The sequence below is a fragment of the Calonectris borealis genome, chromosome 14, assembly GCF_964195595.1.
Source record: "Calonectris borealis chromosome 14, bCalBor7.hap1.2, whole genome shotgun sequence".
Taxonomy (NCBI): domain Eukaryota; kingdom Metazoa; phylum Chordata; class Aves; order Procellariiformes; family Procellariidae; genus Calonectris; species Calonectris borealis.
Window position 1 is genome coordinate 230,736 of NC_134325.1, and position 26,387 is coordinate 257,122.

Below are 26,387 nucleotides of genomic sequence, written 5' to 3' on the forward strand. Positions count from 1 at the left end.
GGAGAAGCAGGTTTTATTTGCAATGTATGCAGTCGGACTTCAGTGCCCTGGCAAAAGAATGAGGTTAATCTATTACCCAAGATGAACTTGTGACAACCTTTGACAGATAATTGGTGTAGGTAAGAGGGGAAGGGAAGAACCCCCCCAGTTAAGAAAGACAGGAAGAGTAGCACATAGTGGAGTTCAAAAGCAGTCCCAACAGATCTGTAACAGGTTCAGGTTCCATCTGAAAAAATGAAGTCTCTCTACTATGCCCATGAAAATCAATATTAATTAATCAACTAATTATCATCCATAGACTTAAAAGTGCTGAGACAACCAGATTAACTTTACCCTGAGCAAACAGATAAGTTGAATCTCATGAGACATGAGTGACAAAGTCTACTCAACCACAGCTAGGCAAGATTTGGTTCTCTTACTCCAGATGACTGTATGCCAACAATCATCTAAATGATGATAGACAATCTAAATTAGTCTTCAGAATCCATGTTTTGAGATGCAGAGAATATAAATCACAGGAAAGCATGCACACCACTCAGAAGAGATCCAGAATGAGAAGGAAGAACACTCCTTCTCAGAAGGTCCTAGAATCAGAATTACACTACTTAAGCTACGGCCAGAAAGATGAAGTAAAGGGAATCCTACCTCATTTTGCAAGGTACTTACCGATTTAGAGAAGATAAAAATGCAGAAAAAGTTCTCCTCTCCAATGCACAAAGATGCATCAAATACTAAGCCCAGACTCATCTATGAGAAAGAAATTCTGAAAGATACTAGTAGCAAAACACAATGTAAAGTTCAGGTCTCATTACTGCTTCAGCTTGTGGCAGAAGAGTAAGCAGCACACACTTGACTTCCCTGCGACATCATTAAGAGAAGTGTAATTACACACAAGTCATTAACCAAGACTAATCACAGAGCAAATCACAGGCTTGGAACAATTTGAGCCACAAAGTCAAGCCAGGTCTGGGCAAGTCCAAAAGATTTCATGAACTCTCCTAGCTAAAAGCAGGCAGGAAGATGCCTCTATTTTTATGCTAAGAGTATTTTTTATTTTAATTTTATTGTCTTAGTCTTCCTCCATGCTGTAACGTTACATATTCAAACAATAATGGAACAGAAGGATGCCAAATCCTTACCTGTTAGGAAATAAGATGCAGAAACTAAAAGACAGAAGTAAAAAACTTAAAAAAGGCTTGTTGCTGCTGCTGCATTAACTTCCACTTTCCATCCTGGTTTGGGAAACAATACAGACACTTTTAGAATGAAACTTGAAGCACTTATACTACACTGGAGAAAGCACTATTTATTCTGAGATAGTCAGAAGTGATTGTTTAAGTATATTAATAGAACCATCAGATATTTACAAAAAATACTTCCTGATATAACTGTATAAGACGTATGTCAGAAAACAAAACAATCTCCAAGGAAATTAAAGCTAATTTAAACAGGAAGATAAGTTTATAATGAACGATAGTAACAACCTGATTCATCTTCCTCATAAGTCTTTCATAACTCCTCAGTGGATTTCACAAGAAGAATGAATGTCACAGTAAGTTTCTACAGAAGTATGCAGATGACAATACAGAACTCACTGTTTTCAAGAGGTAGATACAAGGCTTAACAGGAGCAAGAAGATAGGTTTCACTCAAGAGCATGGTCACACTGGGTTGCATTTACAATGATATAATGAGATTGTTTCAACTATCCTGTTGTCTTCTCAGTGACTACCTGTCAACTCACTGAACAGGGGGAATGCTTGCTTAATTAACAATAATAATAATAATAATAATAATAATAATAATAATAATAATGTTAGCCAAGACAACAGCTTACACTTTTACGTAAATGGAATAATCTTGCTATAAAATCTAGTACAAGGCTTACACTTAAAAATAATGGTTTAACAGGTCAAGAAGGCATGATTCATCCACTCTGCCACGTAACAGAGACGCAGGTCTGAAAAGGCAATAAGCTATTGCATATATTGCTGGTCTAGCCACTTATGCAACATGCTCTTGCTTAAGTAAAAATCCTTTACCAGAGAAGTTCGAGTGTTAAATCCATTGCCCTCTGCTATCAACTGACATCACTATTCCTCAGTTTCAAGTGACTGAGCTTCTAGCCATTTCAAAGAGCATTGTGAAATGTGGCAAAGCATATATTCAGTATGAGCCATTCAAAGGAAGCTTATTTCATCCTAACTGCTGCTAAATACACTGTAGGAAGTCAAACCTGTACAAAGGTATTAGACTTTAGTCCATCTCACAAATGTATTAAAGTATCTTTTAATAAAGACGACTCAAATTCCATTGCATGCAAGTCAAATTTGATTAAACAGGTTGGGTAACACAGCCATTCAGAACTCCTCTCCAAGTATGTTCAGACCTTCGTAAGCCTATGTGAGCAGCATAAAGTTTTGGTAAAAAATGACAAAAGGGGTGTGTGTGTGGGGGGGGTGTGTACACAATAAAAACACACCTCCAAAGCTTTCCCTTCAAGTTCAGGATTCCTTGTACAAGTAACACAGTGGGTAAAACACAACCTACACCTCCTCAGAACAAGCTCACACTACATCAAATCTAGGTTAAATTCCAGGCTTAACACACCTTCCACACAAGCTGTTAAAACTATCAATAAATGCAACAGTAAGGAAGAACTCTCAGGACCACTGGAATCAGCGTTAGGTAAGCCAATCTAGTTTACCTCTATTGCACCCTTTAATTAGAAGGCAAACTACACTGAAGGGCGAATTCCACTCACCACCACTTCTCACACCTCCACTCAACTGATATTAACCTATCAGCAACAGAGGGAAAGGGTTCAAAATACCCCCCCTTTTCAATTCTGAGCTCAGTATGAACTGGACAGTGGACTGATATGACAGTTTGTTAACAGAAGGAAGGACAACACCCTAGAAAACTTTGCTGAACTGCAGGCAACAGGGCTGAAATAGAGTTTCAACTAATTTGCTGCCAGTATCTCTTTCACTTTTCATGGCTATGTAGCTAGTTAATTCAACTTGTTAGCAAGGGACAAATAGCTCCACTGGAAAGAACAAAAGTTTTATTCCATATAAGCATCAAACTTATGTAATCCAACACACTGCTCTCCTGTATTTGGAATTTCTACTTGGATTGCAATTCATGTGTTGAAACGAGTGGTTTTGTTTCCAAAACTGCTCGTTCAGTTACAGATCAGAAAGTGATAGAAGGACAGCTGCCAACCTTAAAGCTAATATACAAAACATTTTTGGTCAAGCTGATCTGGAAGTAATTCTGAACTGAAGAACAAACAACTTAGAAACTGACTGGATTCCATCATTTAAAGGACAAATAAAAGGGCAACCACAGTTACCAATTCCACCTATGATACTGTGTTTTTTCCCTCCATTTTCACACAACTGATCAGTTTGTAACAATTTGCAATGACGACTGCCACTGAAATTTGCTGCAGAAAATGCAAGAGAGAAAGCAATAAGGGCAATGCCATTATACATATATGGTGTTTTTTTTTTTTATTTCTGTATGCAATGTAATGTTTAGGCACATTGCTTGGGACGCCTTCTAAAGTAAATCATTGGCCATTGTTTAGAGTATCCTTTTGGCTTTAAATACTGGTCAGGAAAACAAATGATGTAAAAAATAAATGAATATAACTATTACAGAAACAAAAATGGATTTGCATCTAAAAGTGCAGGAGGTGAAGTACTTTAACCCTTTCACCAGACGATGTGGCAATATACAGTATATTGCTTCTGTTTGTTTGAGAAGGCTGTTGGAATTTTACACTGACATAGAAAATTATAAATTACACAGAATTAGTTTCCATAATCACTATATATATATATACACAAACCAGCTGTGAAAAAACTGGTTTAGAACATACAAATGAAAGCCTCACACAGATCAGTACAGTGAAAGTAACAATTAACATGCTCCGCTGCCAGAATTTGTATTAAAAACACTATATACTTTTAAAATGCATGTACTGTAATTACATTAGCAGCACGGGCATTTCATTTATTTGACTTGTCTAAAAGGATTATAGCGTTTTAAATACGCAGATTGTTCTGAAATGTTCCATTGTATAATGCTTGGTATTAAACTAAATCTTGGTGAATGGGTTAAAAGGCAGGTGAATCACTTAAACACAACAAGCCATGTGCACTTCAAATATTCTAGTGTTTCACCTGTAAGGTACTGTTTCAAGCAAACAAGACTTAAGAGAACATATGGCTTTACAGTAACATCAATTTGTCAACTAAGTTGTAGCAATAAATACTTAAAATCTCTACCAATAGACTTACATTTTTGATCTGTTTTAAACAATACAGAAAACAATTACCAATTAAAAAACCTGTTGTAAAATGTTGAACACCAAAAAATTCTTATTTAAATCACTTTTGTAAGCTAAAACAACCAAAATAACATTTATAGGGCATTTCAGTTTCAGAAGAAACATGAATTCATTTTTTTCTTTTCTTTTTACAAGGTGAAAAATGTATGAAAACTGCTAAATACTTTGGTCACACTAATTGTCAAATAGTTATGTCTCAAATACATTAGATTTGTGTATTCACTTTTTTATAAAACTATTCTTACAGCCATTTTAACTATAGTAACACTACTGTCATCATTACATGGGTAGCAGGATCTTATTTCACAGGCCACCCATTATTTAGAACAATACAATATAAACATACGCAAAAATTATTGGTATTTCTCAATGTGCAATATTTTTACACTTATTAATTTCTGTACAATGTCTTAAAATCTAGAATATAAATGTTGCTGGTCCTGATCCCTTGCGAAATTAGTGCAGCAGTGACTGGCTTCAACAGGGTCTAGATGAAATCCTCAAGAAACACTCGAACACCTGGATATCAGTTCATTTTCTTCAGTCAAGGTAGTAGACATCACATATCATACAGGGCCATTAACAGATGCCTCTCCTAAATGGGTGTGTTGATCAGTCCTAAGAGGCCAGAAAAAGGTGTAAGTATACAAGAAACAAGAAGGGTCCAAAACAAATTTGGGTGGGTGCAAAAAAAAAACAACCAAACCAACCAAAAAAACAACAGCCCCAGACCACATGTAGCATGACCCCTGAGTGGGAGAGAGGAAACACAAGCTAATAACATGTTCATCCCATTTATTTTCTTGCGTCGTTACTGTCTAATTAAGCATAGCGCTTTAACTGAGCACACACTGAGGGTGTTTGATCCTGAGCTACTAAGTGATCTCTAGAGATACGGTATCTCCCCAAGAGAATCACTAATAAAAAGCACATTTCTGATACTTCTCCAAATCTTATTCTGTTAAGCAAAATGCGATACCAGGAGTATTTAAGATTGCATTTGAAAGTAAGCAGCTAAGACACAACAGAAAAAAGGTCTTAAAAAAACCTGCTTTAGTTACTAATCTAATCTACAAACTGCCATTTTACAAATACTTTCAATGTCAGTCCATTAGCATGAAAAGTTCAGGAAGTATGGAGGAAAATAAGGTGCAAACCTGCAAAAGTAAAAACAGTAACAGTATATACATTTCTAGTTAAGTAGTTTAGTGTGAACGTGGGCTCAGTTGCCCTGGACTAACACAAAGAGATCAAATCAGTAGTGCATGAGAACATTAAGAATTGCAAGCAACAAAGGCAAAAAATCTCAAATTCAATTCAGTGCAAGTCTACTGAATACATTTGAAGATTCCCTTAGAGAATATAAATACCATTTGGAACTACACATGAGAAAAGTTACCTGTAACTCCTGTTCTCTGATGGTGTACATCACAGAGAAGCCACTCTTGGGTCCGTGCTCTACATGCACATGACCAGCAGGAGTCCCCTAGCTAAGTCTTTGGCTGCTAAGCTCTAAAAACACTTTTTAAAAAAAATATGTACACATTAGACAAGAGACAGACAGCACTAGACAAAAGTAAACACTTTTTAGAGAAACCTGGAGGGTAAGAAACAAGTGCTGCATGGACAGGAAGTCTGACAGTCTGCACTGTTAATGCTGTTAATACTGTTAATAAGTCAGTCACTTATTAACTGGAAAAAAGTCCATGACTGAACAGGACTCCTAGCAGAAATTACTACTGCTGGCCATCAGCCAAAGACCTACCTAGGGGACTCCTCCCACTAGTCATACATGCATGGAGCCCCAAAAGCACAATTATGTTTATCTTGATATTTATACTCCACTTATATGAGGATCTGCTGTGACAGCCACCTTTAGAGAAAGTACTGAGCTTCACTGAAGCCAGCTGGATTCGATGAAAGGAGTTCCTCGAGATTTCCTGCAACTCAAAAGCAATCCAACGAACTGCTAGCTCTGAGAGCCCTCTGTTGGTTTAGACAAGCATCTTTACTCAAAAGGCAATCACCTACTACCCAAAGACTTTGTCCCTACAATTTAATGCTTATCAGCATTAAAAATATTGTCCGGATAAAAACAGTACCTCCAGATAAAGAAGAGGCTGTGAAAGACAGTTTCTGGGTTTCTGACTTTAACTTATACTTATACAGGGTTGTGTTTTTTTCTGATTAGAATCCACTTCTTAATTAAATTTATGGAATTTACGCAGAGTAGAAAGTTCTGGCTTACAGGAAAAGGTAGCAGTGTTTTAGTGTAACACCCAGTACCATAGAGGTAAGACATACTGGCTCATAAACAAGTCTAAAAAACAGAATCTAAATTTGTCAAAAGATGCTTGCATCCTTCTTAGCCTGCATACAGTATAACAGTATAATCAGAACATGCAGTAGAGTTCTATGTTGTATGTAGAGCTATATTCTGAATCTCTGCTTACAAAAGCATTTCAATTTTGACTTCACTAGAAAGCTAGATACAGAATATAGCATCCACAAAGTCTTAAAAATGATTACTTCTTTCACAGGATTTGTGTGAGAAATACCACATTTCTCTAATAATAGTTTAAAATTAAAGTCAAGAAACAACAGCTTTTAAACTATTAAAACAACTAGTTAAATACAGATTCAGAAAATATGTATGTGTATATATATATATTCTGAATTCTGATTTTCAGAATCATACCCCTGTTTATACTGCAAGGCAAAAGTGACTCCTAGAATTGCTTTTAATTAAGCAAAATCCTCTCTCCCTTCAGAACACGCTCCCATTCAGAACATCCTCAGCTCCCCAACAAGAAGGCAGCATGCACAGCTCTGACCCCCCAAGCCCTGCCCTGCAGGAAGAGGAGCAGACCCTATGGATTACTCAGGGTTTAGTAAATGCACATTTAGGTTTTCCTTTTACAAGGGTTTTCTTTGAGACAGCACAGTTCCTCTGGGCACCCTTGAATTACATCTAAAACAGGAAATGGCAGCATACCACCCTTTGCCTTAACACCAAGAATCAAGCTTCTGGGATTGTACCTGATGTTCAACATGACATTAGTTCTCCTAGAAAACCAGTAAACTCTTCCCTAGATATTAAAATACTTATGAATACCTAAGTTCCAGAGCAAGGTCTTCACTGAATACTGCCTTCAAGGGTGGAAATCTTCTCACCTACTTTAAGCTCTTCATTGTTTTAGGCTTTTAAGATAAAGATGAATCCTTCTCTGACTGAAGTCTAGAAACTAGCTCAGATATGAAACATCTGCATTAAGCATTTTAACATTTAGTGATTAATATCACCCTACACGCATTTGATTTTGGTGAAGCCATACTAGACTTAGAGTTGATTGTGTATGTTTCCATATCATTGTAACTTGTTTGGGAGTTTTTTTGCCTCTTAAGTACTTCAACAGGAAATGGAACAGCAGAAATACTGTCAAATGCCTTTTTTTAGAGAAAGCAGTACTACCTGACAATTTAAGAGAAATAAGTTTATGCAAGAGCAGCTTTCTCTGTTTGGTGGTGGTCCCCTCAGAATTGTATCTTGAATTACTGTTCTCCAAGACTGCACTAGTAGCAGCCAAGCTGTGAAAAAAAAAATGTCTTCTCTTCTTTCCTCCAATAAGTATGCTGAGCAATCCAGGCTGCTCCATATTTCAGGCAAGTTTTATTTGAAACAAATTATTTATGTACTTTGAAACTTCTCCAAATCTACAAATATTCAGATTAACACCTCATGAAGACAAGAATGCAAATAATAACTGATTCACAATCAAACAAGCATGACTTAAGGCATCATTTCCTTTCCATATAACTGCACTAGTGGACTACCCCCCAAACTGTTCAGCAGTATGGAATACAGAATTTAAAAAAAAAAAACAGTAGACCTAATTTAAGTAAATTTTCAGGACAAAGTCAAACTTATTCCCTAATATATTTTTTAAAATCATCATTTTCCTAAGTGTATCAATTCACTATTCTAACTTGATAACATATCACAAAACAGAATGGGGATATTTACAACACCCTGCAAGACACATAGTACAAGGCAAACACATTTTTGACAACTCAAGAGTCTTAGAATCACAGAAAATATAACTTGTGAGAATTCTATAAAATAGACTCAAGCACATGTTTAGATTGAGCTAAACTCAGAGCTGATAACTAACAGGAATTGATTAATCTCTTTAGATCAACCCTATTAGAAAAACATGCGAACTGCTACTTAGAGGATTGAAAGCATCCTTGAACGTAGTTACCTCTGTTCTGGACTGCTGTTAGTAGGCTGCAGAGTTGAAGGAGCCTCTTCTGCAACCTCTGCATTGTCTTCTACTACATATTTACAAGAAGCATCCTGAGAGGTAGACAATTTTCCTTCCTCACTTAAAAAAAAAAGGAAAGAAGTTACTTAATTTTTAAGTTTACTTATAGGGAAATTTCAGGCAAGAGGAGAAAACTGGGAAACAGGTCCATATTTCACATGCAAATGGATTTTAAGTTATGATTGCAACATGAAGATCAAGCATATGGCTCTAGACTTTACAAACACCTAATAACGCACCAGTGCTTACGTCCATTAAAACTTGACTGGATAAAAAGGGCAGGAAATACAGTGATTACAAATACGATCAGACAGGAAATAAGGAATGTGTGTGATGCCTGAAGTGGTAACAATCACGGTCATGATCCTTTACTATACATACCGATAGGATTTCAACACTCTGAAGCCAGAGGTATGCAAAAATGGAAGGAAGAAAGTATGAAAGAAATTCAAGATTTCCTCACAGAAACCGGCATTAGTAAAGTCTGTCCATGAAACATTTCAGCAGAATTATTAACTCATCACCACCTTTATTAAACTCCCTAACAACTCCACAGTGAAATACGATGTATGGGTTATACAATACTAAGACTGCAGCCCAACCTATTTCATGAACTTCTTCTCAGAGACAAAATCAAACATAGTTCAGGGAAAAAGCAATACACTCACACTATATAAGACATTACCATGTAACCAGGCAGCCTCAAAAGTCATCAGCAGACAAATACTTGTGTTTTGCCTCTAAATCAAAGCTTTTCTGCCTCTCTATTCCACCTCTCCCACCTCAGCCACGCCATTATGAGTGCACTAAAATACAAATTTGACCATATACCTGCAAGAGATAGTTATAAGATAGCTCTGAAGTAGACACAAACATCAATCTTATACCTCTGTGGCAACAAATCTATGCAAGAAGTCAGGAACATTTTAAAGCCACCCTCCTCTGCTGATTTTTCTTCCTATTCTTAGAGTTCTCCTTTCAATGGATCCTTTAAATTTCAATGAATCCTTCTCTTTCCTTCCATGCCTCCTTATATCTGCAGAGCCTGTAAAAATATTGTCTTTTGCATTGCAATCTCTCAGCAAGATCCAGTTTTCCCCATCTGATCTCCCCACCTCATTTGCCTTGATACTCTTTGTATTTGTTCAAAACAAAACACTTGTCACCATCACCATCAGAGATGGTCTCCTAATTTTTTTATTTTTTAGAAAGGGGTAGTCTCTGCTATCCATTCTTCCCTTCTCATTCTCCATTTTGAACTAAGTTCAGAAACCACATTTTTGTCCTTTGCAGCTTTCCACAAATTAACTACTGTGCTTATGATGCCCCTCCTCCCCTCAATAATGACTTCCACACCATCAATCTTCTATTGGCAGAAACCTATATAGAAGTTAGGTCTGGAAGTATCCACTTTGCCAGGTACACAGGCCAGAGCAGGACCTCCTCTCGCTACTCTAACTGTCCCTTAACCTAGACTTTTTTTTTCCCCAGCATTGTTTTAGGTATTTATTCCAAAGGAAATGCTACTTTTCCCTCCCATTTGTTGTTCTGGCATATTTAAAAGTCGGTTTAAAGACTCGGTATGAGGCCACATACCTCTATCAGAGTAGAACAGTCTCCATATGTCAGACTTTCAGCCGCCTCCTCTATTTCCTTAATCTCCCCTTTCCAAATCAAGATCCCAGAGCCCCCCCTGCTAGAGGTTTTCAAGATGCAGTTGGAGAGAGTGCTAGATAATCTCATCTGGGTTCCCTTTCCCACAAAAGGTTGCACCAGATGATCTTTTGAGGTATCTTCTGACCTGGGCGATTCTATGATGTTGCTTTCCTTTGCACCTCTGCTTCCTTTTAGTTACAAGAATTGAAGTGCTTACTCCACAGCTCAAGCTGGTAATTCCATGAAGGCAGGCAGGAACTGCCACCACATGATGCCTCCTCATGTTCGTTTTTGCACCAGTAGCAGAAGTCACAGAACTTTAAAGTCCGTGTGAACTAATGCAGTTTAAGCAGAAGTGTAAAAACACCATGGATAACTAAATCCAACAGTAAACATCTAACACAACAGGAGTGCAGACCATACAAAAGCGTTCCCCAAAATACAGAATAAACCGCAGAGCAGGTCCATCATTTACTAAGTCAGCAAGGCACTATGGTTCCATGCCACATCAGCCTGCACTGAGTCACAATCCTCCTCTAAACTGCTTTGGTTCAATTCCTCTAACAATGCCATTTGATTTATAAGCGCTGTGCAGCCATAAATGCTCCCTCCTCCGTATTGAAAAACATCAGAAGTTAAGTCAGGTGCCAAAAGAGATTAGAATTGTTATTTATTGCTTCAATAATCAAAAGGATGGAAGCAAGAGTGACTGAAAGCTGTTACGTTTCAATTCCTGAACCATCCAAAATGAATAGCACTTATCTACTACCATTAACGGGACAAATTAAAATGAATTTAAAAGAAGGGCAATGTAAGGACTAACACTGGGAAGTTTTTTCTACTGAAATGGACTGGGATTTTTTTAAGCAACTTCCAAGACATATGGACAATTTCTTTTCAATATTTAAAGCTAGAATAGGGACAGATACTAGGAAATTATTCTAAAAGAATGAGAACAGCGTTGCATACGAAAAATAGTATGTTCTGATTTGTCAAGACTGGGGGTGGGGGGGGAGGGGCAGGCACAGACACAAGGACACAAACCAGCTTCAATTAATAAAGGCAACGGTTTTTTTGCAGGTCAAACTGTTTGTAGCCTCTGTTTCCCTACATAAAGATTTGATACTAAATAAAAAACACTTGATCATTAAATCTAAGATCGCAAGATCTTAGTAGACAAGATCTCAAGTAGACGAAATGGAAATGTGCTTTATTCCCATAAAAGGATCACAATGTTGATATATGTAATATGGAATATAACCATGTAACTGTAAGACAGTTATTCCTGAATCAAACACTTTGTATCAGAAGATACCAAAATTAAGGAGTTTGTTCTTCTGCTTATTCTAGAATTCTATGTGCCATGTGTAGTCCAGAACAGATTTGACACCATCATCCATACCACCAACAGTGATCACCATCATCCATACCACCAACAGCGATCACCCCAAATGTCTGATGAGTTACTCAAGAGCAGTGCCTGGCTGGCCTTAAACTTCTGTCCTCTATCCTCCTGGATGAGAGGGATGGAATTCCAATCCAAATCTAATCCAATTTGCTTTGACATGCAATTAACTGTATGTCAAAAGAATAATTGTACATAAAAAATGCACGATAATGTGCATCAGGGTCAAAAGTTATTGAGTCAGTCTTCCACTAATAATCTTCCACTGAAATTAAGGCTTGATAAGGGAAGTCATATGTTATAGTAACTACCTGGAAGTAAAATTTCAAAATAATTACTTTGGAAGAATGTTTCTAGTTAAAGCCTCTGGAACTACCACTTGCAAAGAACTCTTTTTGATGATCCATAGTGCTCCATCAACAGTGCTTATTTTACAAGGGTGGGAAGACAATAGATAGGTATTCTCACCTTTTGAAAACAGCCGTTTCGGTTTTAGCATCTACAGTAAGGCTCAGTGTCTCCTTCATGCTGCCGTTCATTACTGTTTCAGTTACCTTGTCTGCATTTTCTACATCATCCTCTCCATCTGAGCTGGCCTCCATAGCAACACTTCCTGGTGCTAGATATATAGAAGTAATTTAGTATGCGGCTGGTTATGTTTCTATTTCATACAAGCAAGCATACAAGCCAATATAACCAGAATGATACTTTTGCAGTTTCGTACACTTCTTGAATTCTTCCTTACAGAGAAAATCACCTTTCTGCAAGCCCCACTATACACATATATAGAGCATATACAGATGGCTTAAGGAAGTCACATTTCGTAACTTTTTTTTTCATTTTGCAAGCCGCTTAGTGATGTAGGTTGACAATGGTTACTGCAACAGGTTTGCCTGAACAAGACTTTAGTAGGATTATAGTGATGTATTATTTTTCTGTACCATGAAATTCACTACACAAGTCCACACAGTACAAATTTGACAGTAAATTTCCAAGTACAGACAAGCCTTTGGGAAGTCCAGTCTCCAGAACTTCTTGTTCTGTCTGTTAATAATATATACAAAAAGCCAATTAGCACGTTTGACCTTTAACCAGTTCATACATGTACAAGAAAGAATTAGTGCATGCATAGTGAAGGTAACTTTGAAAGGAATGAGCAGGAAGGAGAAATTTGAACACGTTGAGGCTACTGGCCTATGGCCACATAAGAAGAGACTAGAGGCTACCACTCTTGGGCATCAGCTAACTAAGTGCTGATACAGGCAAGGATTCTCTAACAGAACATACCTAGCTTCTTTGTAATGCTTTTTTATTCATGACGTGCAGGCTTTTTAGAAGTAACGGTAACACTGGCTCCTGTTTTAAATAGGAAACTATTTTAAATAGTTAAGAAATTCTTTGACAAGTCATTTTGATTACCTGGCAGATGAGCAGCAGAGCCAGATGAGAGGTCCCTGGAAACCTAACTTTTAAAGTTCTGGGAGATCTTTCTCTGGTACAACTCTTAAAATCAATGTTTGCATTTCTGAATGCAGTGTACTTACTCTCTAGCTGTGTTGCAAGAGCAGTTACATTTGCACTCAAGGGATCAACTGGGTCTGTGTTTGTTTCCATTTCCACAGGAGAATTACTTCTTAAGGAATCTTTCGAGCTTCAAATACAAAGTAAAAAAGCTTTAAGAAACGTTTCTGAATAGCAGAATGAGTTGTTCTTAAAACAGTATTTTTAGTTCTATATCAAAGCTATGAGTCCTAGAACTCTCCTGAAACTGAATGACAGCAAGTTTTTTTGTAGGAGTCTTGGGAAGATGTGCTAAACATAAGTTTAGTAATGCAAAATCCACCAGAACTGAGCTGACTGAGTATATTTGGTGGTGGTTTTATTTTTACCTGTTTTATTTGATTTGATTACAAGTAGTAGCGGACATGTCCCTGGTAAATAAGGCATACAAGTATCACTGGCTCCTTGTAGTGTTTCCAACATTTTTAACTGACTTTCTAAATGCACTCCTTGCAACTTGAAAGATGGTTCTCTGCTGACACTGCCAACGCAGTCCTCATCATCCACTATGGAAGTGATTTTACCACTCAATCGTATATATAGCATAGCTACAAGTTTTTCCTTCTGAAGGAACTCAAAAAACAAGATTTGGCCACCTGAAACACTTCTTACCATTTATAGAATAATGTCTTTTCTATCCCCTGATGTGGCAACTCCAAGTCGTCATTTTCTAAACCCATAATTCTGCTATCAACTTACCTGCCTCAAGCATGAAACAATACACTGTTTTATGTTGGAAAAATCATACTGTTATATCCGAGCTGTTTAATGCCCAGACAGACAATCAAGAGCCAGATGTATAAAAGGAAGAGTCTTCTGATTGGAGAAGGAATCAGTTCTTGACTGCTAGTATTTGGCAACTCAAAATTTACGTCTACATGACTAGCTGCTTACACAGAGGACTTCAGTTAGTTTTTATGTAGAGTTCAAGCCAAGAAAGGAAAGTGTATCTCAGGCATTCTCAAAATAGTGCAGAACTGCCTAACCTAAATATCACAGCTGCATAACCATGCGAGTTTTCAAAAAAAAACCAAAAAACCCCACAAAAAAACAAACCTATTTGTTTTATAACATCCATAAAACAGAATCATCATAAACATTTTATGACCTTTACATTCAACAGTTCATGTTCAACCCTTCACTGGGTTCAGTCTACATTAAATAAAAATATCACAGTCCAAATTCTGGTCAGAGACCAATAATGAAAGGACCCAAACACTCTTTAAAACACCTCTAAAACAATGACACACTAGGATCCACCCATCCTATAAAAGTCTGTTATGAGGTAGATCATACAAAGACATACTGCTGTAACACATGAGGCTCTTCGGACACTACACACCTTGTATTCCACCAGTACATTACCAGCACAGGCTTGGGTAGAGGTGGACACCCCAAAGAAACCAAACCGCAGCTGCCATTACATTTAGTAGTGCAGAACTTGCCCTGAATCACTAATATTCTTACCTCAAAGAGGATGTGAACTCTGAAAAGGAAGCCCAGCCAGTTTCTTTTGCTGGCATAGGTTCTTCTGTACTCCACACATCAGACCCAACGGAATCCAGATTGGCACCATGTGCAGTCTCCATGGGTACATCGAAGTTAGCTGACCAGTTTGGTGCTGAAAGACCATCAACAAGTTCATTAGGAACAAATTTAAATAAAGAACACATATGCCCAACACTGATTCTCTATATGTACATTCCAAAAAGAGCAGCAAAATTCATAACTAGACTTTAAAGCACATGCAGAAGAATCCTCTATATACTGTTAAAAAAATGAACGCATTCCCTAAAAGGGAAATTCTGTTAGGAAGGCAGAATTTTAAAAACAGTAACTGCGAGTACTCTGCTAAAAATTGATATAGCTTGTCTGAAGAACAAAAACAATAAATCATACTAGATCACAAGTATAATCCCACTTTAAACTAACATCAACAGTTGTTACCATTTTTCAAAACTAATTTCTATAACAAAAAAAAAAATCTTAAAGAGTTTTCATCCCTTTTTCAGTTTCCTGTGCACATTTTCCTGAACACAGAAAATGAGCACGTCAACTTAGGTATGGGCAGTCTCCAAATAATTTCTCATGCACTAACACCACTAAGTTTCAGAAAAGTTTAAGGCTTTTTACAACTTAAAATACTTATTGGGATATTAAATTTTGGAGCAACTGTGACTTAACAGCATCTAATTTAGGATAGATCAATTGAAAATACTTCACCTACCCAAGGGAAACATGTTTTTCATTAACACTTACATACAAAAAAACAGGCTGAAAAGGAAGCTCTGACTAGCAATTAGAAATTCCAACCCAGGCAGATATGGGAGGAGACCCACATGGATCAAAACTTGTTTGACACACAGATGCCAACGACACCAATCTGACAAAAGAAAAGAAAACCCTTAACTTTTCCTTCTATTTTAATTTAATTCCTTACAGTCTAGATAAGCACAGGGCTTTTACCTACAGGTATTGTCAGTTTAACTAAAGTGGGTTTAGTCTACTGTGACTTGAACGTGAAAACTTTTAAACCAATTATATCAGTTAAGTTTCCACATAAGAGTCTAGTCTACTGACGCGCATCTTTCATTCACACATGAAACCAGACCAATGCAAATTCACTTGGCTTCTGTAGGAAGTCTTTTAAAAGAGCATTGTTAGATGAAAAGTTGAAAGGCTTCCAGTAAAAATAGCCACATTTTAGATCTGGAGATTAACAACCTATTAGTTTTGCAGGTATTCAAGATGTATAAATGATTACATTTCATCCTTCCCTTTCTGATTCTTCCTCCTTCTTTTCCTCTTGAAAAATAGAAACATGAATTTTAGAGAGACTAAGTAACTTGATTCAAGACATGTAAGGAATTCAAACTTCCCAACATTTGCATGTTCTGTTGCAAGAAGTCTTTACAGTGGGAAGGACTACTTTATTAATACAGTTGGAATAAAAACTGTAAACAAGCAAAAATCCTACAAAATAAGACCGCTAGATCTAACTCTTTCCTATAACTCAAAGCAGCTGGGAGAAAAGCTACGTACGTTCACTTAAGTCTACTTCCATTTTGTCCTCTGTATTGGTGTGTGATTCAAACAAGTCTTGTTTTGTTCCATCCTCTTCTTCAGAATCTGTACTTTCTTCACTGTCTGTACTGCCCGAACTTAAAATACAAAGAGATAGTTTACATTCTGTGTTTAGTATCAGACCCTAGGCACAATGAAATACTGGAGAGTTTGAAGCTCAAGAGAATTACAACAGCTATCATTTCTGATAGATTAACTGAGATATAATTTGTTAGCTGTTTGTATTCCCCTCATTTCTCTCTCAAAAAACCCAACGTTTAAGGTTTTTCACTTGATCATGTAAAGAGGCTATCTTTCTTCCCCTCATTTGCAAGTAAACAACAAAGATTGGTTTTACTCCTGCCACGCAAAAGGGAGCAGAAAAGGGAAGTAAGGAATCAGATCTGTGTACAGAGGTTGTTGGTCTATTTGGTCTCTTCACACTAAACTGAAGCGCTGAAATACAAAAGTCTTCATTAACCTACCAAGATATAACTTGATTTATTTTAAAATCTAACAAAAAAATCTAACAAATCTATTTTAAAATCTCCCCAACTGTATTCCAGTAATGGACTCTGTAAAGAGTCCATCCTCTTTAACTACATACATTCTTTAAATCCTATGGGCATCTCTCCCTTCCTGGTGAGCGCAACACAAAAAGCAAGGTAATGTGAGAAGGTAAGGATGTCCCTGAAACACATCACATTAAGTAACCACAACATCAGACAAAATAATTGATTTTGTACAGAAGGTATTAGCAACATGCATTTTGAAGGTTGCAAGGGAAGAAGAGATCAGGTTTGTGACTCAAACCACAAGAAGGTCAGAAAAGCCAAGACTACCCTGGGACAAAATTCAGTAGATATCACAGGAAGCTGCACAGCCCTGAGAGTTTTGGGGACCAGATGCTCCTTCCCCTCAATTTAGCTTCCTATGCAGTTTTGTCCACAACCACACTGATACTGTAGAGAATACAGGAAGGCCTAGAGGTATGGAGCTGGACTGCCTTGTCCAAGGAAAGAATGGCTGAGCAGGTTTAAAAGCAGAGGGAAAGAATAAGCAGCAAAAAAAAAAGCTACAAAAGCCGAAGTGCAGGAAGAGCTGAGCAGGCAGGGCAGCTGTTGCCATCTTCTGCAAATTATGGTTGGAAGACAGACACTAGAGCTATCCCTCTACTCATTTCTCCACAGAATGGAAATAGCTAGTTTTGCTGGACAGCCTGTACTAACAGTCAGCCTGAACCAAAAGCCACACTCAGTATACTGCTACTTGGATGAAAAACATATTTCTTACCTGGAACGCCGCTGGGACTCTGGTGTAAATGCAATATGTTTTTCTTCCCAAATGTCTTCTTCATCAGAGCCACCATCATCAAACTGCTGTATCCGCTCCTTACAGCATGCCTCAAACAAGGCTATATTGCCCTAAATACAGCAAAAGTATAAAATCTATGTTTATGATTAATCATTCTACTTACATTAGTAAACATTTTGGAAATACATGACTATTCTGAAGACAATCTTAAACCAGTGGGGAAAAAAAACCCCAAACATTTCTCTAAGAGCAGCAGCAAACCAGAATCTCTTAACAACTTAAAGCTTGTCAAGAAAATATTCAGTGGTGCTTGTTTTACTCAGCTACTAACAAGTTGAATGGACCATCAAAGAACAGCTAGGAGTTTCTATCGTGTTTAAGAATGGCATGCAAGAATGACACTGAAGAGCTTTTCAGATAACCAGATCACCAAGTACTCCAGCTTTATTTTCTGTAGTAGGGTTCATTTCAACTCAACTGACAAATAATATCTAGGGTTAAAGTCTCTGTCCTTACTTTCCTGTCCCCACAATCTCACTGGAAGACTGAAATATCTTCTACCCATAAAACGCAAGTATGCAACATGCACAAATCAGATTCAAGCTTGTTCTTGAACCTGGCCATAGAAATCAGAAGCAATTCTGTTTAACACTGATCACAAAGAACAAAAATAGTGTCTTCCAATTAGAAAATCTCGTGATAAAGGAACAAGGTAGGATAGTTATTTTCCAAAGATTACACATCAAAGGAGTAAATATAACAACCACCACCAAAACTTTGAGGTCACACTGAAATTTAAAAGACAGTAATTTTTCTGACAGTACAGGAACACATACTTACACTTTCATTTGTATTGAGGGTAAAGTTGATGTCTGAGACCCGATCAAAAGAAACACTACAAAAAAAGCAGATGTACGCAATAAAACAAGATGTTGTATTATGACATAAAGACATTTCATTTCTCTTAGGTTTCTCATTTTCCAATAATCTAAAAATATAAGATTAAAGACAAAGCAGTTTCCAACATAAAACAGTCAATTTCCACATTGAGGAGGCCTGGCATTCATGTGATTTTTTTAGCTGTGAAGATGCAACAAGCCTAAGCAAGCATTAACTGATATGATATACATGAATCTCAAATACTGTACTCTTATGCACTGGAAAAAAAAGTAGGCCTAAAGGTCTACCATGACACAGCTCAAAATCCTGCAAAGATCTGCGTTAGCAGTTCTTATATCTTCTAACTGATTTCACCACTCTATAGAGGAACCTTCTCAACAGGAAGAGAGAAAGAAAAATGTAATTATCAACTTCTGTTTCCTACAGAAAAAAAATTACTCTCTTTTTTTTTAAACCAATCACTGAAGTTTTTTTCCAAACTGAACACAAATATTAGGCTTTACACAGCTTCACATATTAAGCTATCGACCAGTTTCACTGAAGTAATTACAAACATGTCTTAGACTAAAAATAGCATTAGTCAAACTAAATCTCTAGGGGAAGCAAAAAGAAACAGAGGAGGAAAAGATGGGAAATACTACCAGATTTTCAGAAGAGTTAATATATTCTTTCTCCAGCCACAGATAGCATTGCATTCAGCAGAGCACAAAGTACTCTTCCTCTAATCCTCATTGCATTACAAAGTAGAGAACAAGGTAAGTGGTCTAAAGGAACATAAGTTTTAAGTGTGACTGAATTACTGTGCAAGTTACCATCTGAATTACTGTACAACAATAGGCAGGTAATTTAACCTGTAACTAATTCTTGCACAAAAGGCCTAACTTTAAAGTAACTTTATCTACAGCTTAATTCAACTCATGAGTACATCATCAGTATACCTGTCACAAATCTCAAGAGATCTGATTACACAAGTAGTCATCTTCCTTCCACCAAGACCATACACTACCAAAGGCACGATCTTAAAGGAATTCCAACTCCTATCCTAGCCAAAAATCCACTTGTTCTAACAAAGTTAAAGAGTATCCCGAGTTGCTTCCTCTCCCATCATATTTTAATCTATAATCTCAGCAGATTAAAAAGGTGTAAAAAGGCAGCAATGCTTCTTAGATGGCATGTGCAAGCTTCAGGCAACCATCACTTACTAAACATGTCTTACAGAAGAGCACCGAGACATTTTATTGTATTTTACCCTTCTAGAAACTATCTTCAAGTAATGCTTTTTACTCTTGTCTGCATGTTCTTGCATCCCAAGCCATGAATTCTTACAAAAATCAGGATCAACTCTATTTTCAGCAAAACCCCCCATTCTTTCCCTTTCCCATTATGGCATCAATTTACTTAGAACTGAAGAAAGATCAGTTTTTGTAGGGGGTGTTTTTGTTGTGGGTGGTTTCTTATTTTTTTGTTTTCTTTTTTTTGTTGTTTTTGTTTTGTTTTTTAACCTGACCAAGATTGTTCTCATTTCCTCATCACTTACCCTATTTGTAACTTAACTGCCTTGACCTTGAAAACAAAGGTAGATTTACGATGCCCTTCCTTCCTGTCCCCTACAGAAAAGTACACTCACAGACATGTTGTTCCTGTCGTCTTTTCCAGGAAAACTTAGAAGTAGAGCTATTCATCTGGTCTGGTACATAGATTCAGCAGGGAAAAAAAAATCGCTTTGAGGCACAGAGAAAGTGAAAATTCCCCCAACAATGCCATGTCATTGGACAGACATAGCTTTCAAAAGCAGAGTTATAGTTTAGTTATTTATTCACAAGCACTGTGTTCATCTGGTGGCACAACGAGGACATTAGAAATGGAAGATAAGCTGTTGCTTTCCTCTGTAAACTGTTCAGGGAGGCTTCTATCAATGCACACAGATGGTACAAGAAGAGAAGACTGATTGGTAACTGCCTCACATCAGTAAAGGCATTTATCATCAGCAAAAACACATCCAAAAACACAATAAGAAAGGAAACTCCCAAGACTATAGTCAAAGCCAGTATAACATTATACTCACTTGCCGATGTCATCTTGATCAGCAAACTTCTCATCGTTGAAGCCAAACTGGTCAATAAAATTGGACGTCATTTGTTGCATCTGATAATCAGAAAAGGCCTGGCAACCCCAGGACCAACGACAGTGATATAATGATTCTAATAATACTCTAAATCCTATTTGCCCATTTTGCTCCAAAGAAATAAAAGTCTCTCTAATCTAAACATGAAGGATAGGAAAAGGATTTGTCTTAACCTTTGAATTTTAAATGGTAACACTGACTACACACCTACTTATATTTACTGACTTGAAAGCCAGTCTAATTAGCAGCTCTCAGTAAGAAAGTTAAATCTCTAGTTTAACCACGTGTTAATCAGCACCTTCCCAAATGCACCCCAAAGAAACAGTGAAACAACAATGTACACTAGGACAAAAGAAAAAGCTCTCTTTGTTCAAAATAACATGAAATTATAAATGTTAAGAACAAGAAAAGTACATTGTATATAGATACTAAAGCACAGTGGCTTATTTATCATGTAATTATCACTAGAAATATCAGTCTCGGGCACATGCACCAGCAGCATCTATTCAACATCTAGAAAGAGGAAACTATTGAATATTTTACATCTCAAAGCAGTGTCCCTGACTCAACTGTGTGGGTTTTTTTTTTTTTAAATAAAGATGCCAGTGTCAACTGCCAGCAGATGGGTATATACACATTAAGGTACACATGGGCGTTTTCTCCTATCCATAACAATAGCTCTTGTCCCTTATTTCCCAGGACTATAATTAAATTATCACACATTCTCTAGGGACTTTTAATAGTGTTATTTCCATGCGTAAAGCCAGCCAATGTTAAAATATTCTAGGAAATACAGCTGTCACATCAACTCTCTTGGTTTCTTGCCCAAGTAGCTAAAGGGACATAGTATACAAACAAAACCTTTGAAGAAGGTGGTAAAGCTGAACAAAGTGAATATGGAAAGAAAACAAAAGAATGGTCAAAAAACAGGAAGTTTGGATTAAGGTATTATGAAGACTGGAGGAAAAAGAAAGAAGATATAGAAGGATGAGGTATACAGCAAGACACTATCAGGGCTGGGAGTGGTCTGAAAAACCCTCATGACTGGTAGGGTCACTACGCTAAGCCAGGCCAAAGCAAGACAAAGCAAGAACTCTTCTACATTTTGGCCCTAAGTTTTAAAATCTGATAGTTCCAAAAAACTTCAGGATTTGGTACTAACATAATTAGTACACCAACATTACACAGGTAGACAATCAATTACTGACAGTCCTCCCTATAAAATAATTACTCTGCTTTACACTGGTTACTGAGCTCTCCTTTTCTGTAAAGTATTTTCACTATTATGGATATTAAAAAGCACATGTGACTGAAAGACATTAGTGAATTACCTCCATGGGAAGAAAAAACCCAAAGAAGTTAAACAGGCTTGTTCTGTTTTACAAAAGGTGCAACCATTAGGAACACCACTCACCAGGATAAGCAGAAAATTAAGACATGAGGTTTGTGACATCAGCTAGTTATGAAATTAGTGTGAAATCTTATCACTACATCAAAATTGTCTACAACAAGTATATAAAATGCAGTTATAGACTGCTGGTGTATCTCAGACCCTAGACAGTTCTATCGTGTTCTGTAATATATTTTCAGTAGGCTTAAAGACAAAAAGTGGTGCTAAGCTGGTGGAGAACAGAAAAACAATGCTTTCCTGGAGTAAAAGTTTCCAGAGCCACAGCAAGACAGCACATTAAATGCTGCTGGCATAAGAAACCTTACAACCCAGAACCAGGTGATGGAACACTTTTTCAAAGATGTTTGTTTTGAAGTGTTATTCAGAAACTTACATAAAAAGTATTTCTGAGAAAAAGGGGCGGGGGGAAAGAAATCTTCCCTTCTAGAACAAAGAATCTTCATTAGATGAAAACAGTATCGAACTAGATTTGGATGTCAGAAGATTCTGCACAGGCAAAAGTTGAATTTGACAAAAATAAACCAAAGATAACTAGGTTCCTCAGTATTTTCATCCCTTACCCAGTTCTTAATGGGTCCACTTGAATTTTGGAAATTTACCTCCTATTTCCTCCTTTAACTATTGGTCTGGAATAGGGTATTCTAGCTGAAGCCAGAGACACCTTTATGAATGAATTTGTGCAGCTGGAGAACGCTTTAAGTAATTTCAATACATTTCCCATCAGTGATCTATCTTGTCTAGTATCATGCTTTCCTCACAAGACCACTTTAGAAAGTATATTTCACTAGCTTAGCTTAGCAAAAAAAAAAAAGATCAAGAAAATGGTGACAAACTTGAAAGAAACAGCACTGGACCATCTGCATTTCTCCATATTAACTACCTGGAACTGCTGGGATTGCCTAAGCACAGCAGGTCACTAAGGGGATGCATGAAAAGCGCAAAGATATTTGAAGATCTTACTTTCTCACTAGAGCTGCTACAGATAGCACCCAACTTACCAAGTTTGTATTCAGGTGCACCTTACGTGCACAAAATCACTGAATCAGATAAAAATGCATCAGATTCTTAAAACTTGAGCCACCACCCACAATTCAAACTTAGATAAGCAATTACTTATTATAAAAACTATAGAAGATGCATAAAATACCGAAGCCAGTCTTAGACTAGGTAGTTACTACATAGCTGTTAGTGTGAGCTGAAAGATTTGGTTAATAACCCAGGTAAGTAATGCATTCCATATATGGATCTATTGGCAGTCTTGTGCCACATGACTCCCGCTCTTTCACCACCAGTGAAAGAATTGAAAGAGATGCATATTGCAGATAGGACAGCATTATTACAGAAATGTTGTCATTCTTCATCAAAACGGCACTAATGTTCTCCATAATCACTCCACAAAAATACTCTAATACCATAACCATATTAAACACTGTATCATTATCAATTAGTTAGCTATGAAAGCAGTAAAACTTCAAGGTGGACACAGCTTGGTGGACTTAAGCTTTCAGTCTGGTTGATCTGAAAATTCCCTAGGCATTCTCAATTAAACCAAATGATAGTTATCTTTGAAACACTCACAAATTAGTTCTCAAAAGCATATACTGAATTTAAAAATAAGTGATCAAGGTCATTGGAAATTTAGTTCAGGAAGATTTGGCTATGTACACTTGCACAGTATCAAGGGTTTATAAAGCTAAAAACATTTGAACTAAGTTAAAAACATTCGAGCTGCTAGGTACAACCTGTCACAGGAGCATACTTAGCTCTTCATTTATACTGTTGTGACAGCTGCAGAGTTTGACGTTTTGCCAAAAACTAAAAGCGTGTAACAACACATAGCCAATCCTCCTTGTTTCCTCATCAAAACAAGGGTCAACATTTAAAAAAAAAAATCTATCAGCAAAACAAAACAGAAACCCGTATTTGCTTTCATAGGAATTCACACTTGCCAGAAAACACAATTAGAAGCCACCATTTCAAACGTCTACATCTCGTAAGAACTAAAGTTAACATAGAAACTGTGTTCAACTTAGCCAGACACCTGGCATATAAAATGTGTTCTTAGGCATAATGAGTAGAGATCTGCACAGACAGCATGATCAAAGACTAAAAATTGGAAGGCACACCAAGATATTGGGACTCGTATTAAAAACCATACCTCTGAGTTTGATAAAACACAGTTATGTGCATGCACACATGCCTAAGTTTTATTTTAAACTTGCTAGATTTGTATTTGCTTGTGACAGAAATACAAGTTCCACTGCTTTTTTAAAATTTCTTATTTATTTTTACAGAAAGAGCAACTTAATGCTGTTAAAAGAATTCAACTCACCTGCTGCAAAGAAGAATCCTGTGAGAAGCCAGTTTCTTTAAAGTCAATTTCATCATCACTGGAAGAATGAATGTGGCAGGTAGTAACCTATACAAAGGAATTTAGTCATTTGCATAGTATATGACAGCCACTCAAGTATACTCACACTATCTAGCTGAATCTTCAGCTTCATATCAAAACAAGAAACAGAATTATTTTTATTTTTCCCCAACTGCTATACCACATAAAACAGTCCCTGAAATACCACATAAAACAGTCCCTGAAATATTTCAATAGCATTAACACATACATGAGTATTAGATATCCCAAAAAAGCCAAAGCTTTTGACTACTTCAGAATGACTATTTAACATTAAAAAAGCCAGTCCTACAGCTGACGGTTATCTAAAACAAAACAAGACAAAACTTGCATCTTGTCTTTGTACTGCACGAAATATATTGAACAGCAAGTGAATTAGTAGTCACCAAAATACTAGATTATATTATATTTCCTATATATAAAAATTAAAGGGAAACGGTCTTAGGTATCTACAATATTTACAAAAAGACAAAAGAATTAAACTTCAGAAATTCGTAACCAATGTGTACTTGCAGAAACAAACATGGAGTTGTTGCCACAGCAACTGCTGTTTTAAACATCACCCTTGAAAGAAGAGGTTTTTTTTTGATGATCTGACATAGAACTAGTGGGAATAGTTTGTTCAGTGACAATTTAAGCAACATGTTCTTGGAAGTACTCATCTTCAATCAGAACAGCACACCAAAATAATTTTAGCTGGGACAGCAATTAGCTAAAGTAGTGACAGCTGACCCTTAAGACATACTCTGAAGGATCACTAGTATAAAGCAAATCTACAGATGACAAAATTTATACTGCACTATAATATATTGCATTATTCTACACACGCCTAGAACTCCATGTTACAGATTCTCAAGTGAAGTCAGGTGGTTCATGGATTCTTTTTATTTTTTTGAAGAAAATACAAGTCTAACAAAAGGAGTACTGAAACACATACAAGGCTTCATACAAGACAGACACCTTTCTACGCTCCCACAAATATCATAGGGCAATGCTACAGTGAGGACATGTATGCAAGACAGATGAAGAAAGTTGAAGTATATTGTGAAGTGTGTCTGAATTATATTGTGCTTTTATGCTTTTTCCTCTGTTAGTATAACGCGTACTTAAAAAAGTGATTGGGAGTGCTTTATTCTGGCATATCTACCATTTAGTCCTGCACTGCAATTTGCATTCTAGAAGTACCCTGACTTCAAGTTAGTGAATTTCTGAAGGAAGCCTGACCTCTCAACACTAAAACTGTCAGGAAGTGGGAAGAACGGTAATGCACCAAATGGTCTCTGGGCTTGCTGTGTCTGGAGAAGAACTGTTATATCAAATGACAGACCAAGTCCATTGAAGGTTAGTGCTCAGTGTGTATTTATGAAAATATTCTTGCAAAGTCTGCACACTTCCAGGTAATTATATGGCATTCCATACCACAAACTGAGCTGCCCTAGATACCACCCCCTTCATGTGGGCACATTTTGAGAGGACAAAAGGTAATATACCTACTCCTTCTACAACTGCAACTTGTTGGGGGAAAAGACACCCAAAACCATGTAAGAAGTTTTTTATTTAGTTTTAGTTACTACTGATGAACGAGTTAATCCCCAGTAGAAATCCTGCCCTTACTGTAACAGAAATAAGCTCAGGACTCTTAGCTAGACATAGTGTCTTCTCCCCCAGGCTCTCCCTTTGGGAATCAACAGGAGATAAGGCCTAAGATACACAAGTTACTTCTCATGAGTTACTTCTCTTGTCTTCTGACAGCTGCTGTAGTTGCAGCATAAACCTGAAAGAAGAAACTAGCATTACTCCACCCTAATAAATAAATGGCAGAATTATGCCAGGGAAGGGAGTGGGAATGACCACTGCAA

At 37.0% G+C, this 26,387-nt stretch overlaps 1 protein-coding gene across 12 annotated transcripts in view; it reads right to left on the bottom strand.

The window, feature by feature from the left end:
* Positions 1–3,044: 3,044 nt before the first annotated feature.
* Positions 3,045–26,387, bottom strand: part of LOC142088032 (serine/threonine-protein phosphatase 6 regulatory subunit 3) — a 50,779-nt gene continuing 27,436 nt past the window's right edge. For 5 of the 12 annotated variants that reach the window (XM_075162885.1, XM_075162883.1, XM_075162884.1 and 2 more), the window contains 10 exons: positions 24,451–24,537; positions 20,648–20,745; positions 18,523–18,577; positions 17,662–17,792; positions 16,348–16,466; positions 14,773–14,926; positions 13,290–13,396; positions 12,214–12,364; positions 8,622–8,744; positions 3,045–4,977 (listed from right to left, as the gene is read on the bottom strand). In XM_075162885.1, coding sequence (XP_075018986.1) covers positions 4,926–4,977; positions 8,622–8,744; positions 12,214–12,364; positions 13,290–13,396; positions 14,773–14,926; positions 16,348–16,466; positions 17,662–17,792; positions 18,523–18,577; positions 20,648–20,745; positions 24,451–24,537 — 1,077 coding nt within the window. In that variant the 3' untranslated portion in view covers positions 3,045–4,925. Of the gene's footprint in view, positions 4,978–8,621; positions 8,745–8,804; positions 10,676–12,213; positions 12,365–13,289; positions 13,397–14,772; positions 14,927–15,564; positions 15,689–16,347; positions 16,467–17,661; positions 17,793–18,522; positions 18,578–20,647; positions 20,746–24,450; positions 24,538–26,387 lie in introns of those variants that run through there. The other 7 variants (XM_075162892.1, XM_075162888.1, XR_012675694.1 and 4 more) reach the window with 6 other exon arrangements.